The sequence below is a fragment of the Felis catus genome, chromosome X, assembly GCF_018350175.1.
Source record: "Felis catus isolate Fca126 chromosome X, F.catus_Fca126_mat1.0, whole genome shotgun sequence".
NCBI lineage: Eukaryota > Metazoa > Chordata > Mammalia > Carnivora > Felidae > Felis > Felis catus.
Genome location: NC_058386.1, coordinates 7,254,959 through 7,274,618, shown reverse-complemented (window position 1 = coordinate 7,274,618; position 19,660 = coordinate 7,254,959). Strand labels below are relative to the sequence as shown.

The window sequence follows — 19,660 nt, the reverse complement described above, 5'->3', positions numbered from 1 at the left end:
CGCCCCCACCCGCCCCCCAAAAAAGGGAAAGCATCTGATCAAAAGGGAATCTGACCAAACTTGTAGGTTCAACAACAGCTTTCCCCCCCACAGTATTTATTAATGGAAAATGAAGTTCAGAGGAACACTTCAAAAAAATTTTTTAAGTTTATTTTGAGAGTGCGAGTGTGAGCGAGGGAAGGGCAGAGAGAGAGGAAGACAGAATCCAAGCAGGCTCTGTGCCGTCAGCGCAGAGCCCGATGTGGGGCTCAAACTCATGAACCGTGAGATCGTGACCTGAGCCAAAACCGAGAGTCGGACGCTCAACCGACAGAGCCACCCAGGCACCTCCAGAGGGACACTGCAAAGGCCAGAACACGGGAGGCTCAGAGAACATGCAATCTTGTTTCTTCAACAAATTATCAGGGTGTGTATGTGGGGGGGGGGGGTTGCGGGGTGGAGGGATAGATCCTGTAAAGACAGACGCAACTACAAGGAGATACGACTTCACACCTACTAGGACGGCCATGGTCAAAATGACGTAACAAGCGTCGGCCAGGATGTGGAAAAATGGGAAGCCATGCACACTGCTGGTGGGAATGTAAAATGGCGCGGCTGCTTGGGAAAACAGTCTGGCAGCTCTCCAAAAGGTTAACCACAGGGTTACCGTCCGACCCAACAGCTCCACCTTTAGTACAGGCCGAAGAGAAAGGAGAACATACGTCCGCACAAAGACTTGAACATGAATGATGGAAGCGGAATTATTCATACTGGCCAAAGAGTGGAAGCAACCCGAATGTCCGTCGACTGGTGAGCGCATAAACAACACGTGGTCTATCCGCACAGTGGATTATTCTTCAGCAATAAAAAGGAATGAAGTCCCGAGGCCTGCTACAACGTGGATGAACCTGGAAAACCCAATGCTAAGTGAAGGAAGCCAGACACGAAAGCCACGCACTGTATGATTCTGTTTATAGGAAATGTCCAGAGTGGACAAATCCATAGAGCCAGAAAACAGGTCAGTGGTTGCCAAGGGTTGGGAGAATTGGGGGGGGGGGGGGGAGGGGGAGTGTTAATGGGTGATGAAAAAGTTCTACAATTGATTGTAGTGATACCTGCACAATTGTGAATATCCTACATACCGATGAGTTGCGTGCTTTAAACAGTGAACTATATGGTACGTGAATTTGATCTCAAGAAAACGGTTACCAAAAAAACCCATCGGCGTGAAGAAATCCCATTAAATGTATATTTGGATTGTGTTCAGTTAAAAAAAAAAAAAAAAAAAAAGAATGACGGGGGCCCGGGTGGCTCAGTCGGTTAAGTGTCTGACTATCCCTCTCAGCTCAAGTCTTGATCTCAGGATCGTGAGTTCAAGCCTCAAGTTGGGCTCCGTGCTGGGCGGGAAGCCTATTTAAAAAACAACGTAAAAAGCGAATGACCCACGAGACCACTGGAAAGGTGAACCCTGGCTATTGAATGGCCTCAGAAGTCAGCAATACGTAGCTGAACAGAGAAGGTGCACATACTTAAGCCCATGTGATTACATTTTTCTTTAAACAGAGAAGGCGTATGGAGGATGGCCGCACGTGTGTTCGTGTTACTGTTCTACTCTTATACCTGTTTTTATGTTTAAAAAATGTACATTTTTATATACTTAAGCCCACGTGATTACGTTTTTCTTTAAAAAAAAATCACACATCTCCATTTTGTTCTTAAGGCAGGTTAGTTTAATTTTATAGGAGGAATACTTTCCAACAATACAAACAATGCAAGTAGGGAACAGTGACAAAAACAGAGATGAGTACTGATTATAACTTATTCCCACGACAGAAGGTTATTTAAGCAGTGACAATTCTGTGATCAGGTGACATGAAGACCAAATTCCCTTTTACTCGTCGCGCTGTTTCTAAAGAGCCCTGGTGGCAGACTTCGGATCGTCTCCGGACCAGACCTGCTGATAAAACACGGCAGCTTTCTCATCCCACGGCACGGTTATGGTCAAGTTCAAACAGAAGATGAGAACACCCCGTACGACAACAGGCCTTCAGTTTCCTGGCGCGTGGGGGTTTTCTAGGGGGCGGCAGTCTCAACTAGAAAGAAGCTGGAAACCCAGGTCACGAGAGACAAGCCAGTGATGGTGCTTCCTGTCCACCTGCCAGCTGGGCTGGTCTCTGTCGCCGTCCCTGTGTCCTTTCCGGCCCCTCACCCTCCACCTCCTCCATCTGGCTGGCTTTTCCTTCCTGGCGCACTCTGGTACCGTTCAGGTGCAAAGGCGGACTCTCGCAGGGACGCGGGAGAAGTAACTGGAGAGGTGACAGACGCAAGCACCCCTTGGACTGGCACCGAAATAGGGATTGAAAAAACAAATGACCAACCCTGGGGTGCGGGCGCACTCCCAACAGAAACCTGCACATGCCGGGCAGTGAGAGTTGTGTGAAAGCCCTGGGGTGAGGGCCTTCTGCATTGGCACAGGGGGTTTTCCCCACGTTGCTACTTGATGGGGGGTGCCGGAAAAGCCCCCCGAGGCCCCCCTCCTGCGGAGAGAGCTGGGTGTAGCAGCCGCTGAGGAGCAGCGGCCAGGCAGTGCCTCCAGGACACATTTGCACGGCCAGGGAGCGGTGTGCCCGAGACGGGCGTGACGTGCCCTCCACACACCCAAGTCCGGAGGCAGGCGGTTCTCCGCTGGAGCTGAGAGTCTCGACAGCTGGGGGCCGGCCCCCGGTGTCACCTGCTCGGCCGCGCCATCTGCGGCCGGGCAGTTCTGCCAAGGACTGATGGTCTGCGCGTCTCTGCCTCTGTTGTGGGTTATGTACACAGAGAAATTAGCAAAAAAAAAAAAAAAAAAAAAAAAAGCGAGACTAGAGGCGGAAATACAGAGCAAGAGCTGGGCGCTGCGAACGCACGATCTTCAGTCCCAGCACCACTGACAAACGCCACTGTCTGTGACGGGTCTGTGTCAACGAAATGCTTTTACAAAATTCATTTTTAACAAATGTAAAAAGGCAGGCAGGTTACACGAGGGGGCGGTTACAGACTAATGAGAAGGGCGAGACACTGATTAGAGGGGGCGGGGCATTTCCCAGGGAGAGGCAGAAAGATCTAGGAAGAGAGTTCTGTTTTCTTTTTCATTCCATGTGACCCACCTCGTTTACTTCTCTGAGGCCTCGTAAAGGAGAGTGCATTTCATAGATAATAAATATGTATTAGGCGAAATATTTATATCATTTGGCATTTTAAAAGAATATTGGTATATTTTTATTACATACATTTTTTTTTTTGCCTCGTGAACTACTTCTAAGATTTCTTAAGAAATATTGGGTAGAGTCCAGTACTGGGAGGGGGGCGGGTTTTGATTTAAATCAAATACTCTCCTGTAAGAGACCCACTGGGTAATCGTCGTTACCCACACACACTTCCTTCCACAAAAAAGCGCCTTCCAAGGCCATCACTTCTACGTCATAACCGCCACGTCCATCCGTGGATTCACGGAGCCTGCGAACACGCGCGTTCCCGGTTCCCGTCACTTCCCTTCGCGGCACGGTGGTAGCGCAGGAGCTCCACAACCGCCTCGGAGGCCAAGGTCAGGGGGAGCGGACTCAGAAGGCGGGGCTGCCTGCGGACAGCCACCACGGGCAGCCACCACGGACAGGCAGGCTAGAGGCCAGGATGCCGGGGCTCGGGGCCCGCGTCAGACTCACGGGAGGGACGCACGGGGATGCGCGGAGAGACGGCAGGACGGGAGGCTCATGGCGCGCACTGCGCACGGGAGACAGCTCTGCGGTGCCCGCACGGCGTGTGACCCGGCCCTGGGCCACCGCAGCGTGCACGCCGGGCACGGTGAAGACACGCGAGAGACGGCTACAAGCGATGGAGTGAGCACAGAGTGTTTGCGTTTTGGGTGTCAGAAACAAAACCGGCCCCAAAGTTCCGTTCTACTGCATGACAAATACTGAAGCACACAATTTTAGTCTTAAAATACATCTGAACGTCAGTATTTTCCTTCAAGGAAAAAAAAAAGTACTATAAATAAATTACAATACAGTGAATTTGCCTGAACTCACTTTGTTTCTGTCTTCCAGCCTTTAAGTCAAATAAAACAGCGTAAAAACTGTACACTCTTAACATGATAGTTGATCTTTTATAAAATAACCTGTCTTCAGAGATGTCAATTTCACAACGAGGGAAAGCCAAGCCCTGTTGCCGTCACTATTATAAAATATATATGTATAGATATAGATGTGGGTTTTTTTTTTTTACAAAAGGTGTATATTAATAGCTTTGCACAAATATTTTAAGGACAAATGTAGCTAGTCTAAGAACTTCATGAAAATAAAACAGGCAGATAAATACTTCATGTGTACAAAGCACTGTATCAAACATCGTCGGCAGGCAGAGGAGGTATGTTAATCCTTGGTCTTGTGAAAAATGCTATCTTCTCCCTGGGATTGGAAAGAATGACAGGTTAGAAGCAGATATACGTGCGACAAAAGCTGATGGGAGGCTCTCGTGTCAATGATGGCCTTTCTTACGCATACAAAAAAAAATGAATTTAAATTCCTAACAACACATCTGTTTGTATACAGATTCTCTAAATGCCGATGGAAGTTATGAAGCCCCATGAGGACAAGGGTTTGTTCCCGGTGCCTAGAACGGTGCCTGGCCTATGGCAGGTGCTCTGTAAATATCTGCTTTATTAACAAATGAATCTCTCTACAAATGAAGGAGTTCTGAATCATGATTGAGGGAGGGCGGTGATAGTGTTTTATGTTCTTTTATGATGGCGACGTGAAAATTCAGCGTATAAAAACATTAAGGCTAAAAGGCACAGATTATTCAGCCATAAAAAGGAATGAAGCACTGAAACGAGCTACATAGACATACGTGAACTTCAAAGACATTATCCTAAGTGAAAGCGGCCACGCACAAAGGTCACATACCGTATGAAGCCACTTCCACGTAACATCCAGAACTGGCAAAGCCAGAGGGCCCAAAAGCAGCCTGGGGGTGCCAGGGGCCGCAGGGGGCAGGAGGGGAACGGGCAGTGGCTGCTTAATGGGGACGGGGTTTCCTTCTGGGGTGAAGGAAAGGTTCTGGAACTGGACGGCGGGGACGGCCACACAACACGGTGACTGTACTGAATGTCACGGAGTTGCCCGTTTTAAAACGGTGACTTTTATGCGTTGTGAATTTCACCTCAATCTTTTAAAAAGTCAGACACAGGGGCGCCTGGGTGGCGCAGTCGGTTAAGCGTCCGACTTCAGCCAGGTCACGATCTCGCGGTCCGGGAGTTCGAGCCCCGCGTCAGGCTCTGGGCTGATGGCTCGGAGCCTGGAGCCTGTTTCCGATTCTGTGTCTCCCTCTCTCTCTGCCCCTCCCCCATTCATGCTCTGTCTCTCTCTGTCCCAAAAATAAATAAACTTTGAAAAAAAAATTTAAAAAGTCAGACACAAAAGAATATGGACATAACCAATTCTCCTCCTCCGAAAAGCAAAAACAGAAAACTGACGTATGCGATTCAAATCGGGGGGTGCTGATAATGTTTGATTCTTGCCGTGTGGCGTTGTGACAACCCACCGGACTAGTTTACACATACAAAATGCACCCGTCCCTGTATGTATACTATGCTTCAATAAAAAGTTAAGTGAAGAGGCACAGGTGATACGTGTGTATATGTATGTAAACCACCGTGTTGTTCACAACAGCAGATATTTGGAAAGGTTGTAAAATAGAGCAGTTGGGCAAATTCTATCTTACATGAAACGTGACAGCCAGAAAGGCCAACAGGTTATGTGGCAACCCAGGGTATTTTCACTAAAAGACAAAAAACGAAACGCAAACGGGAACCCACATTATGACTGCAAGCAGCAGGAACCCAGTTCCTAGACACAGAGGAGCAGAAAACACCAAGATGCTGACGGCAGTGGGGATTCCGGGTTTGTTCGGAACTGCCCGTGGGGTTTTGTAACGCTTATGCTTGTGGTGACGACGAAGGTGTGACAGTGCAAAGAACGCAAGGAAGCGGGGCCGTGGCGCCTCTACCTGAAGGTCTGCACCTGGACGGGCTCTTTGTGGTTCTGCCCTCGCAGCTGGCAGACCCCCTTGGAGGCCTTCCTCAGCATCTTCTCAGCTGCCTGTTCTTGATGGAAGTCAAGTTTGGTCTGTCTCGTCTGGAAGAGCAGCGTGGGACGAACAAGGCGTTGTTGCTAAGCCGCTCCCAGCCGTCGGGTCGCGGAGGGGAGAAAGGCCTGCCCCATCCACACCGCCCCCCAACAGGGAATCTTCACAGAGGCCTACTGGGGTCCCCGGGGGGTCATGCCTTGCAGACACCCGACACGGAACGTTCCACCGCAGAGCGGGGAGTGGCGATGCCAGCCGGAGGGTCCTGGGGTCCCTCCCTCCAGCGCTCCCCCCCCGCCCCCCGACCCGAGGCGGCTGCAAAAGACGCGCGTCGGCGCCACCGGGGACACCGGCTGCCTGGCCCACGGGGGGAAGGGACCCAGCTCCTTCACACGAGCACCCGGATGGTTTCAAGTACAGCTTCGTCAGCGCGACCGGGCGGGCCCAGGACGCCAAGGGGCCGGCGAGGCGGGCGCCGGCTTCCTACCTGCCTCTCGGCTTCCTTCAGCAGGCTCCGGAACCGCTCGTCGCGCAGCACCCAGTGCGGGAGGTCGGTCTGGCCTCGGAGCTGCGCGTCCTCCAACCGCTGCCTCAGCTCGCGCAGGGCGCAGATCTCCTCGTTCAGCTGCCGCTGCCGCGTTCTCGAGGCCTGGAGATCCAGCTCCAGGTCCAGGGACGTGCGCGCCATGAGCTCGGCCAGGGAGGCCCTGCAGGGCTGCGGGAGGCGGCAGCTGTGAGCGCGTGCGCCGACGGTGGGGGGGGGGCAGGGGCTGCGGCGAACCCAGACCCCGTCACCCCCTGCCAGGTTCTGCCACGTGGCACGCGGGCAGGGGAGGCGCGGCTGCCGCACAGGTCGGGGGGGGGGGGCGTATGCCCACGCGTGGCCGATGTCAAATGAACCACAGGCGTGGGCGAGGCTAAGTCTCCAGTATCAAGTCAGTGACGCAGGTGGCCCGTCTCCCGAGGCCCCACGCATTTGCGAAAGCGTGAAGAAACAGAGGCGTTCAGACAGAGCTGCCGGGATGGGGGGGGGGGGTACGATCTTTCTGAGGTTCCGCCTGACAACATACATCCAGCCCCAAAACGTGCATTTTCTTTGGTTACAAAATTTCATTTCGACTTGCACTTAAGAGGCCCAACTCAGGGCGCCTGGGTGGCTCGGTCGGTTAAGTGTCCGACGCTTGGTTTCGGCTCAGGGCATGATCTCACGGTTCGTGAGTTCGAGCCCCGCATCGGGCTCTGCGGACCGTGCGGAGCCTGCTCGGGATTCTCTCTCTCCGTCTCTCCCCACCTCGCACATGAGCTCACTTTCTCTCTCTCTCTCTCTCTCTCTCTCTCTCTCTCTCTCTCTCTCTCTCCCTCCCCTGCTCATGCTCTCTTGCTCTCTAATAAATAAATATTTCAAAAGACAAATAAATAAAAGGCACAACTCATGACATGTAAAAGTAATCAAAAGTAATCCAATTAAAGTTTATGACCAAGGGGCACCTGGCTGGCTCAGTTGGTAGGGCGTGGGACTCTCGATCGAGGGATTTTGAACTCGAGCCCCATGTTCGGTAGAGAGATTGCTCAAAAATAAAAAAGTCTTAAAAAATAAGTTTATGACAGGGGGCGGCTGGGTGGCTCAGTCAGTTAAATGTTTAGTCCGACTCTTGATTTCGGCTCAGGTCACGATCTCACGGTTCGGGAGTTTGAGCCCCAGTGCAGAACCCGCTTAAGATTCTTTCTCTCTCCTTCTCGCTCTGCCACTCCCGCCCCCCCGCTCACACTCTCTTGCTCTCTCTCTCTCTCAAAATAAATAAATGTTAAAAAATAAAGTTTATGACTGACCAAACCTAAATACAAGAGAAAACGGATTAAGTAAATTACAAGGGCAGCAGAAAATACAGCCACTGTAAAATGTCGAAAAAATATACTGGACGATCTTAAATGATCCATGCTAAAAGATTGCACAGGCACACACGCAAGCTGTCAAAACCTTCCCTCCCCGTAGAAGCCTCAAGTAAGCAAATCCACCACGTTTAAGAAAAGTCCTGAGATGAAAAGCGAACTTTGTGTATGGAGTGGAGAAGGGTACTTCCCGCTCAATGGGAAGCAACCTCAGGAACGGCACTCACTGTAGCACACATCAGTGGGCATCGTTCAGTGGACTGAGGAACTGTATGCTTTCTACACCCACGTACACTATTGTGCACACGTACAGCATGCACGCATACGTACATTAAATGCAAATACACGACGTGACTTAACAAACGCAGGTTCATTTAAAAGCACTGCTGAATTCGCGGTAGAGCTCGGTTGGTTCTCCGCAGCGTCCGGACGCATTCTGGGTCATCACGGCTTGAGGGGAGGGCGGGTGCCACTGGCTACTAGCGGATCGAGGCCAGGGAGGCAGCTCAACGGCCGCCAGCACCCAGGGCGGCCCCCACAGCGATGACCCAAACTGCCACCAGCGTGCCGGCTGAAAAACACCGAGGGAGCTGAACTCTGTCCTGTCTTCTCGTTCCCAGTCAGCAGCTGCTCTGAGTAGAGCAACGTGGGAATGTGGGACTTACTGTTTCTTTAAAAGAATCTTAGCCTGAAAAAGATAAGGAACTACTGGCTCACAAACTGAAGGCGGCACAACGCTGTCAACCTGCGTGATGTGGAGAAAGAACTCGGTGGGTAAAGGGAACGAAGGCAGAACAGGCCTATGTGGAAGGCTCTGGGCTGAGACTCCCATTTTCTCAACTCTGTGTGTTCCCTTGTCAAAAAAGAGAAAAGGATGGTTTTTTTCTCATCTAGGATGGTTGTTCATGAATGTATCATATTTAAAAACGGAAAGATCATGAATTATCCTAGATCATGATGTTATCTTAGGACATTAAGAAATATTGGCAATATTTTGACATTACATAGGCTTCTGAAAAATTATACTGCAGTAAATGAGGAAATAAATATATTACCTTTTAACTAACGTGACCTAAAGTATTACCTTTTAAGTTTTAATTTTTTTATTGTTTATTTTTGAGAGAGAGAGAGAGTGTGCACGTGCACAAGTGAGGGAGGGGCGGAGAGAGAGGGGGACACAGAATCGGAAGCAGGCTCCAGGCTCCGAGTTGTCAGCACAGAGCCCGACGCGGGGCTCGAACTCACGAGCCGTGAGATCATGACCTGAGCCGAAGTCGGACGCTCAACAGACGGAGCCACCTAAGAGCCCCCACCTTTTAACTTTTGTAACAATAACTCCCAGGGTAAGTCTAGACTCCGTATCAGTTTCCGTGGCACATACCTGCTTATAGCGAAGGGTTCGTCTTTCCAAGGTGTTTCGGACAAAGGGGGACTTCCGGGGCAGGGTCGAACTGTCGCTGTCACTACGATAAAGCTGTGCCAAAAAGAAATGATGTTCAGAAACACTTGCGCAGAAATTCGATATTCATTCTCTCGGTGTACCCTGAACTGATCTCATTTCTCCTCACAGGTACCCGAACGCGCTCACGGCTACGGGGGCTTTTTAGCAAGACTTGCGGGTTCGGTGAAGACAAAACTACACAGGAGTTTCGAGTCAAACTAAAGACAAGCGAAAACAAACTGAATACACAAACCAACCCCCTGTCCTCCTTCATGTGCCACATCAACGAAACCACGCGAAGTTTCCAGGGTGGTAGAGTCCACAAGATTTCTGTCTCATTGATACCAACTGTGACGGGACGTCCTGTGTGACGCCCAGGAAGCCAGCACGGACTTCAGCGCCTTTGACTTTTTATCAGGCGTTCTCATTTGCTCTGTTTCCGGCTTTGGCAAGAGCTGGGAAAAAACGGCTTTCCGAGAGACTCATTCCTGGTAGTAGGACGAGCCAGCAGCCCTAACACCCGCTCTGCCAGGGAAAAGGTCTGCTTTTAAGAAGCAAAAGAAAGAACGCCTTCTTTATGGGAGCCAAGACATCTGATGGCGGGTTCGCGCTTCAGGATCCGTGTGTATCTGTGCGAAAGCCAAAGTCCTTGCCTTCGCGGCCTTATCTTCCATGCCAATTGACCCACAAGACTCAGGAAATGCTGTGGCACACCAGTGTACGTGCCTCCCCGCCCCATCATCACAAACACACAAAAACAAAGAGACCTCTAAAAGCATCACTTGTAAATGCACGCTTTTATGCAGGGCGCAGAACACGGCACCAGAGTTGAGGAAACCTCTCTCTGGGGAAGCAAAGACTTCCTCCTTTACCTCCCTGCCCTGCTCACTGAGCAGACCCGAACCCACTCTGCAGTGGTTCGGCCTAAGGTGAGGAAGGGACGTGAGGGTAGCCTTCTGTTTCCTGCCTCCAGGTGTCTGGTTAAGCATCAGCCCCCACGGGGCTGCGGCCTGATGGGGCGGGAGTGTCCGGGCCTGACCCTGCGCGACCCAGGGCAGCTGGGATCGGACGCCTCGCTTCTGTGGGGAGACGCACGGCAGGTCTGGCAAATGGCACAGGAGCAGCTTGGGCCACGTGGCCCCAACCCCCTGCTGTTCACCGCCCCCCCCCCATAGGATAAAGGATTAACTTTTCCCCAAGAAAGGTCTGGTCCTTGCCTAACTCCCGGGAAGTGACCCGTGAAGCCCTGGAATGTCTTGCCTAAGCATCCCTGTTTACCTGGGGACCTCGGGCCAAACCACACAGGCTCTGCTGACAATGTGATTTATAGTGGGGGCCTTAGGCCATCAGCTTGACCTCCGGAGGGGCTGGAGACTAAGGTCAGCCATGCAGGCCATCAGCTATGCCTACGTGACCAGCCCCCCACAAACCCCTGGTTGGCAGTACTCCATGCCTGCGGCCTCTCCCGGCAGTGACCAGTGCCAAGAGCCATCCAGGCAACTGGAAGAGAACTGGGAGCTTGCACCAGGTGTCTCCTGAACGCTGCCCTATGCGCCTCTTCCCCCTGCCGACCTTGGTCTCTATGCTTTCATTGTAATAAACCACAATCACGCGTGTAACGGCTTTGCCGAGTTCGGAGTCCTAGCAAGTTCCTGAACCTGAGCATGGGCTCGGGGACCCCTGGACCACGCTCCCAGGCCTGAGCCTGATTCTCTCGTACGACTGAACTTTGCTTTTGCCCAAATGGAGCCAGCTCCTTGGCGGTCCCCTGCAACCGAAGGAGCTTTACCTCCACGAGCCCAATTCAGAGGTGGGAAGGGTCCAAGTTCTCCTCAACCCAAACAGCTGCATCAGGCCACTGTGTCATGACTATTTACCCTTCAAATTCCCTTCTCTTTCCTATTCCGTGCTGTTACTGTCACACCGCCACTGTTCACCAACCCCCAACACGCTGTCCTATCTTCAAGGACCACAGCGGACTGGCTCTCCCCCTCTACCTACCTCGGGGCTCTCCATATCAGAATCATATGTGGGCTTCCCCAAGCCTGATGCCCAGGCCCCACCATGGCCAATGATGAATCTTGGGAACCCGGGCACTAGCATTTTGTGAAGCCCTCCCACCTGCCCAACACCCCCACCCCCCCACCATTGCCAACACGACTTGACCGCACGGCCAGCCAAGGTTGAGAAGCACCCAGCATCTCCCGCCATCACCCTCAGGGGGAGAATTTACATGCTGGGGGGGTCAGAACCCTGCCTCAGTGTCCGGAGTCTTCAACGTTGCCATCCTCCCTGGGACCCCACTACAGCTACACTTTAAGACCTCCAACCACTCAGTGGCCCGACTTCCCAATCTCAATCCAATTCAGGATACTCCCTGTTCCAACCTGTCATTCCTTAGGCCGACGTAGAACTGATTGGCCCTGCTTCCCGGGTACCACGAGCTGGTGTGCATACAGACTGAAAATCTGGGGAGGATGTACTAGAATCTCGAACAGATGCAGAGTCACATATGCATGGGTGAGGGGAGACGAAGCCACAATACTGATTTTCCATCCATACACGCGTGGTGCTCATCACTGGTACGCGTGGGAACACGTGTGTCTTTTAGCATAAACAGTGAAAATAACACACGACAAAGGGGGTGGGGGGGAAGAAAACAGTCCAGACAGGTGGCAACGGAATTTCAACTTACTCTGCAAACATACTGGCTTCGTGCTCCGGGGGAGAAGGTCTGCGAACGGACAATTGTGCTACTCCGGACAAAAGGCGACCCACGGGCCCTGCGGCCGGGCCTCTCCTTCGGAAGACTCGCGACTTCTTCTGGGAAGACATCTTCTGTGTTGGTTTCTTTATCAACCTAGACAGTAGCTCACCGTTACCATCACTTTTTCTAGAACACGAGCAATAAGCTTCACATGAACCGTCCCGGCCTTCTGCCTTTGGAGTTCTAACTGGCATTTGATACTTACGTCCAAAACAACTTCTGCTAATTTCTCCCCCTAATACACACCTCTCCACCTCCTCCGAGAACCCCTACCTTCTGATGGTTCGTGCAAAAAACAAAACAAAAAACAAAACAAAAAAACCCCAACTTCCTGTCATCCTGGACTCTGCTCTCTTTCGTACACACCATATCTGGTCCAAGATCAAATACTACTGGCTCCAGGTTTACGAGGAAGCATGTTTTGACCGCTTGTCATCAACCTTCCATTTGGGTCACCAGCATCTCGCACCCGATCAGCACAGTGGGTTTCTCACCGGTCTCCCCCTCTTCCAGAATCTCCCTCTCCTCCCCCATCTCTTCTCAACACAGTCACCAGGGAGACGCCGGTGAGGCCGAAGTTAGATCTGGCAATTCCCCTCCTAGCCACACGCTCAAGTGAACTGAAAACAGGTGTTCAAACAACTACTTGTCCACGAACATTCAAAGCCGCGTTATCCAAACAGCCAAAGGTGAAAACAGCCCACCTGTCCATGCACGGAGGGGAGTTCCCAGAATGGGCAAGTTCCCGGGCAGGAAGTAGACGGCTGGTGGCCAGGGGCTGGGGAGGGGGGCTGGCGAGTGAGTCTCATAGGCACGCGGTTTTACTTTGGGGTGATGGAAACGTTCTGGAACTAGGCAGAGTGGTAGTTGCCTGCACTGCCGACATACTAAATGCCCCTGAACCGTTCGCTTTGAAATACTTCATTTTCTGTCAATTACATGTCAAGAAATTATTTTATTCCATTTATTATTTACTTATTTATTTTGAGAGGGAGAGCGAGAGAGCGTGCATGAGTTGGGGAGGGGCAGAGAGACAGAGAGAGAGAGAATCATGGGGCTCGAACTCACAAACCGTGAGATCATGACCTGAGCCAAAATCGGGAGTCGGAAACTTAACCGACTGAGCCACCCGGGTGCCCCCCCCCCAAATTATTTTAGACAAAGGAAAACCAACGAGAAACCTTACGTCAGATCAGGTCAATCCTGGGCCCCAAACCACCCACCACTTTCCCAATCATCTCAGAGAAAAGGGAGGGTCCCGGGTGGGCCCTGTGTGATCCGGTCCTTCTACTTTTCTCTGTCCTCGGCTCTGACGACCCCCTGCCCCACACCGGCCTCACTGCTGTTTTCTCAGCCCCCCACCCCCGCCCGTGGGCCTGCACGTGCAGCTCCCTGTACCCGAATGCCGTTCCCCGGCCCCGCACACGGCTCCGGAGACTCCTTTCTCAAGGCCTCCGCTCAAAAACTCCCTTTTCGGTGAGGCTTCCATGACCTTTCATTCTTTTTTATTGTAAAAACCACATAAAATCTACCACCTGAACCATTTTTCAGCGTACAGATCAACAGTGTTAAATATAGTCACACTGTTGCGACACAGGACTCTAGAACTTTTTCATCTTCCCAGACTGCCACTGTCCCCATTAAACGACAACTCCCCATCCTCCCGCCCCCTAGCCCCTGGCCACCACCTCCGTGCTTCCTGTCCGTAGGACTCTGACCGCTCCGGGGACCTCCTGTACGTGCAATCATTCGGTGTTCGCCCTCCTGTGGCTGCCTTATTTCACTTAGCGCGACGTCTTTGGGGTTCGCCTCTGTGGCAGCGTGGAAGGAGGATCTCCTTCCTTTCTGAGGCTGAATGACATCCCGCTGGGTGGCTATGCGGCGTTCGCCTTATCCACCCACCTGCCGGTGGACGCCTGCAGGCTACCACGAATAACGCTGTTAGGAACCTGGCCGTGCCAGTATCTCCGGCAGGCCCCAGTGTCTGGATACACATCCAGAAACGGCACCGCTGGATCACACGGCAGCTCTGTGAAGCTTCTCAGGAAGTTCTGTATTGTTACCCGGAGAGGCTGCACCGTTTCACAATCCCGACCTTTCTGAGATGTAAGCGCAAATCCCTGAGATACACTCGCAGCCCCCGTGACTCTCTCAAGCGGTGAGCACCCTCGTGCTGTACGGAGTTACCCTGCTGCCCGCCTCCCCCTCGAGGCACTATTTCCTCCACGGCCGCGTGTGCAACGCCTCGCGCCTCCCCGCGTGCACGTGGAGAGACAGTGCAAACGCGGTGAGGGACGGGCAGCTGGGGAACCCGGGTGCGAGGCAGGTGGGCGTTCGTTCTACTATCCCGGCAAGTCGTCTGTAGATGTGAAGTATTTCAAAATGCAAATGGGGGGCTGGGGATGACGACAACCCACCAAACCAGCCCGCCACGGCCCCCTCCCCGTTTGAGCCGAAGCTTTCAAAGGTCTTGAGAAGCTGCCCGATGGCCATTACTGGCAGCCTAGCCCGAAGCCACCCGGTTGGGGCCGCGTGGGCCGCGCCTGGGGAAACTGAGGCAGGCGGGTTCCACTTCTCTCAGTACTTGTGCTGTGGGGGGAGAGCGGGGGCCACGCTGATAAAAAGCTTCGGGGAGTTGAACCGTTTGGGAACAAAGTCTTGACCGAGCGCTGATGCGGTGTCTCCCCACCTCTCCGGCTTCCTCAGACACACATCACCGCAAGCGACCAAGATTTCTGCACTGAAGATACGGCCGCGAGCACAGCTAAGATCGGGTGAACAGAAGGGGCAAAGGGACACTTCACAGCTCGTCACGTCACCGACGGAGAAAAAAGACCATGAGTGTCCAAAACCCCGGGGACTCACAAAACATCCTGAGCCCCGAAGATGGGAACGGGTCATCGCCCCACAGCACAGAGGGGTACAAACCTACCAGGTTTCGCCGTAGCCGTCCTTTCATTTTACTTGAGAGCTGACGGTACCCGCTGGGCCCACGTGACTCTGTTTCCAGATCTAGGCCCTCATTTCTCTCCCTCGGCTCCCAGTGAAATACCACCTTGGCCGTGCCCCCCCCCCCCAATCCAGCAGCACGGCCCACGTTACACCACACCCTCCCCACAGCCCCGGTCGCGGGAAAGCCACACCGCCCTCCTCTCGCGTATGAGTCTGTCGGCCCCAGCGTCTTCTCGCCCACCCCCGCACCGACTCCCTCGGTTTCCCATGGAGGGTGTGGGCCCTCCCGCTCGTCGTCCAGGGCGGTGCCTGGGACGGTGCGGCAGGACCTCGGGGGGCCGCACAGATCCCTCACCCTCTTCCACTGACCTTACGAGGTGGAGGCTGAAACTTCTCGGGGCTGTAAGGGTCTGCCTGGCCGGCAAACGTGTGTCCACGGATGGGGTCGGCGCCGACGCAACAGGGCTCGGGGTGCGGGGGGCTGGTCTGGGCGCAGCTGCTGCAGCCGCTGTCCACCGAGTCGGCCTGCCAGCTCCTGAAGGCAGACATCGCGAAAGCCCAGACAGGTGCGTCAACGCCGTCTTCCCTCCCTCCGCCTTTCCTTCCCCAACATGGCCTTCCCTGTCCGCCCCCCTCTTCTGTTCTTTCTCAGGAATTCCCAACTGAACTTGACTCGCATGGAGCGGAACGGATGCTCACACACAGAACGTTCTGCGTCACCTCCATTCAATTTGGTAAAAACCCCTTGGCAGAGGTGTGGCGTCAGAAAAATAAAACATATCGTTTCTGACAAAACTGGAAAGACAAAACGTGCACAAAGGGGCTGAGTCCCCCGCCGCACTCAGAGCACGGCAGCAAGACCCACGCACCTTCCGGTGGTCGGAGAGGTGCTTCCTCGAGAAGTGAACGGGCTTTTCTGGTTTAGAGGGAAGACGACGTGACAAGGACTTTCAGTGAGGAGGTCTGTCTTTATCACCCAATGGCAGCTGCCGAAGATGCCAGAATCCTGAACCCTCTCTCCCAGGCCCTCCCAGCTTCCCGAGGGTCCCTGAATACACTGCTCCCCCCACTGCCGTGCACTTTCCCTCCCTAAAATCGATTCCTAAAATCAATTCAGGGAAAGCTATCGGGAAGAAGCAGGAAGCTTTGGAAATAGAGGATGCTCTTCACGGAGAAAGAAACAGGCAAATAAAGCAATACAAAAGCGCCTCCAGAAAGGACCAGACAGAAATCCATTCACTCGAAGAGCCTGTCCGTCTGAATTATGCCTCTAACCGCAGAGTGGTGTCTACCGAGTCAAGGGTTCACCAAGAGGCTGCTTGAGGTGCGATGCGAAGGGACAGTGCATGACTCCCCGGGGGTGAAATGCCCAGAACAGGCCAATCCACGGGGACAGCAAGGAGATGAGCGGTGGTCAGGGGCCAGGGTAAGAGGACAGCGCGACTGCTCTAACGAGAGAGGGGTTTCTTTCTGATGCGATGAATAAAGTGCCCGGAAATCAACTGTGGCGAAGGTGGCACAACTCTGTGACTCTCCCAGTCACCGCGGACTCGTTCGCCTGGAACGGTGAACCGCATGGGAGGGAGATCATAAGCCGAAAAAGCTGCTTAAATACAACTGAAAGGGACCTTATACCAGTCCCGGCAGAGCAGAATACTTGTAGCCATTCACAGCCGCTCTCTTTCGGGGACACTCCACAACACGAGGAGAGGGTGAAAAGCCTGCGCGGGGAGCTGGGGACAGGGGTCAAGGTACCGCCTCCTATGGCGCTGCACGAAAGTCCCCGTGAGCATCCCGGCCGTCGGGCGGCACGGAGTGTGCGCCCGGCACATTCCACGGAGGCGCGGGTGAGAAGAGCCTCTTGCCCCGGGGCCCTCTGCCGGGGCGGCGGCTGCCTGGCGCCGGGCTCCGTGCGCCCGGTGCGCGGAAGAGCCCTACCTCTCGGACACGGCCTCGGCCAGCTCCTCCTTCCGCTCCATCTCGAGAATCTCGTCCTCCGTGTACTCCAGCTTCACGCGCTCCTCGGCCAGCTCACGCTCCACGGCCTGCAGCTGGGCAGTGGTCCTGGCCAGCAGCGCCGTCACCGCGTCCTGGCGGGGGGGGGGGGGGGGGGGGGGCGGGAACAGGGCGCACCTGAGCCGCAGCTGGCGGCGTGTCGCCGGGACCTAGCCTGGCCGGCCCGAGCGGCTCCGAGGGCTCGATTTTATAAAGCCACCGACGTGTGGCGCACAGTCACCAGCTCGTCTGCGTTAAACCCGCCGTCACGCATGGCCACAGCTACGGAAACCTACTTCCGTGCCGTCCCCTGACACTGCCTCTCGGCGCCACTACGTTCCGACGCCAAGCGCGCACAGACGCTCGTGAGGGGTGGACCCGCGTGACGGCGGGTGCGGGCGGCAGGAAAGCGGTGGCGCCACGGGCGGGCACACGTACCGTCTTCCCGGCGACGGCCGGCGCGGGGTCCCTGGCGGCGGCCCCCGGCCCGGGCGGCCCGCAGCTGCCGAACACCTGCACCGCGTACCAGCGCAGCTGCATCTCGCCGGACCCGTCGTAGTCGGCCAAGTTGATCTGAGCGATGCCCTGCACCAGTGTTAACAAGCAGAACGGGCAGTGAGTGATTTCGCCTTGACAGCCAAGGGGGATCTTGTAAGACATCGAGGTCGCCCTCCAAACTTAACCGGAAAGACGGAATGTTTTCATTGCTATTCGAAGGACTACAGGAAAATGGAAGTGGTCGCACAGGATCTGATTGAGGGAGGCTCCTCGACGGCTGGTTCAGCCCGCGGAGAAAGTGCCAGAAGGGGGCCGGGGGCAGAGAATGGGCAACGTGGAGTGGTGGGTGGGGCTCAGGGTCTGCCAACCGATGAGCCGCTGATTCGCTCAGGGATTTGTGAAACAAGAGAGGGCTGGCTGACCGCCACAATCTAGTTCTACTGCTGAGGGGTGACACCAAGGAGAACAACTCCAATCTGGGAAAGAAGCCACCCGGGCTGCCGAGTCGTGGCCCGGGCAGCACGTGGCTGGGGGTACTGAACGCAAGCTGCCGGGGCTTAGTTCCCGAGATACCAGATAAAAGATAGGATAGCCAGGAAATGTGAACTTCAAGTAAACAATGCATTCTTTTAAAGCATAAGTATATCCCAAATGTTGCACGGGACACTATACTCAAAAAAGAACCCATAGTTTATTTGAAATTCACATTTCATGAACCATCCTGTATTTTAATTTTTTAAAAAGTGCTTTAGGGGCGCCTGGGTGGCTCAGTCGGTTAAGCATCTGACTTCGGCTCAGGTCATGAACTCACAGTCTGTGAGTTCAAGCCCCGCATTGGGCTCTGTGCTGACAGCTCGGAGCCCGGAGCCTGCTTCAGATTCTGTGTCTCCCTCTCTCTCTGCCCCTCCCCCACTTGTGCTCTGTCTCTCTCTCTCTCTCTCTCAAAAATAAATAACTAAAAAAAATTTTTAAGGTGTTTTATTTAAGTTTATTTCTTTTGAGAGCGAGAGTGGGCGTGCGCACGTGCTGGCATATGCGTACACGAGTAGGGGAGGGGCAGAGAGAGAGAGAGAGGGGGAGAGAGAGAAGCCCAAGCAGACCCCAAGCTGGCAGCACAGAGCCCGACACAGAGCTCAGTCTCGCGAACCGTGAAATCATGACCTGAGCCGAAATCAAGAGCTGGAGCTTGACCGACTAAGCCGCCCAGGCGTCGCCATCCTCCATTTTTATTTGCTCAGTTTCTCAACCGTACTTCGTTCCCTCAACTGAAAATGGGGGCAACAGAGCAGTTTTGCAAGTATTAGTTGAGATGACATAGTTGAAGTACGGCACACCCGGCGAGACCAATGGTTTTGTGTCCTCGCGTGCGCTCCCAGGTACAGGCATCACGTGAGGGGACGACAATTTCTAAGCAGCCCACCACAGGTGAAACGAAGGAGGGGAGAGAGGGAAGGAGCGAGCTGGAAGGAAGGAGGGGATGGAGAGACAGAGACAAAGAAGAGAGAGAGGCAGGCAGAAAGACAAGAGGAGAAGGGGCAGGAGCGAGACCGAGACCGATGGGAACACGGGGGAAGGAAGGAGGGAGGCGGGGAGGGGAGCCGAAAGGAAATGGGGGGGGCGTGGGGGGGAGGGGAGGGACATACCAGCAGTTCTTCCTGCAGCTGCTGATTCACTGAACACACATATAATTGAAGTGACTTCAACGTCAACATGCTTGAATGCACAGGGATTCTGAAAATTTCATTAAACACCAGGGGGGCCTGGAATCCCAGAGCCTTAGAGCAGTAAGTGTTTGGTGTGCCGGAGTCGATCGGTGGCAAATAGACTCGGATGTGTCTGGAACCAGGAAGCGGGAGGAAAAAACAGAGAGGTAACACTTACTGACAGATCTGTGCGACTGAATCCACGAACCACACGCATGGATACACACGTAGGTCTCCCTGTTCGGATGCCCACGGGCCGAGTTTTGAAGCCTTTCGGAAAAGGTCCTTTTCTCAACTAAGAGTAAGCCCAAAGAA

General features: G+C 53.8%; 1 protein-coding gene across 1 annotated transcript in view; it reads right to left on the bottom strand.

Annotated features, from left to right (window-relative positions):
* Positions 1-1,686: 1,686 nt before the first annotated feature.
* WWC3 (WWC family member 3) overlaps positions 1,687-19,660 on the bottom strand; it is a 118,675-nt gene continuing 100,701 nt past the window's right edge. The window contains exons 15-23 of the mRNA XM_023249413.2: positions 19,286-19,478; positions 17,583-17,729; positions 17,088-17,239; positions 15,519-15,684; positions 12,126-12,290; positions 9,371-9,463; positions 6,587-6,814; positions 6,022-6,149; positions 1,687-4,421 (exon numbers count right to left, since the gene is read on the bottom strand). Coding sequence (XP_023105181.2) covers positions 4,355-4,421; positions 6,022-6,149; positions 6,587-6,814; positions 9,371-9,463; positions 12,126-12,290; positions 15,519-15,684; positions 17,088-17,239; positions 17,583-17,729; positions 19,286-19,478 — 1,339 coding nt within the window. The 3' untranslated portion in view covers positions 1,687-4,354. The remainder of the gene's footprint in view (positions 4,422-6,021; positions 6,150-6,586; positions 6,815-9,370; positions 9,464-12,125; positions 12,291-15,518; positions 15,685-17,087; positions 17,240-17,582; positions 17,730-19,285; positions 19,479-19,660) is intronic.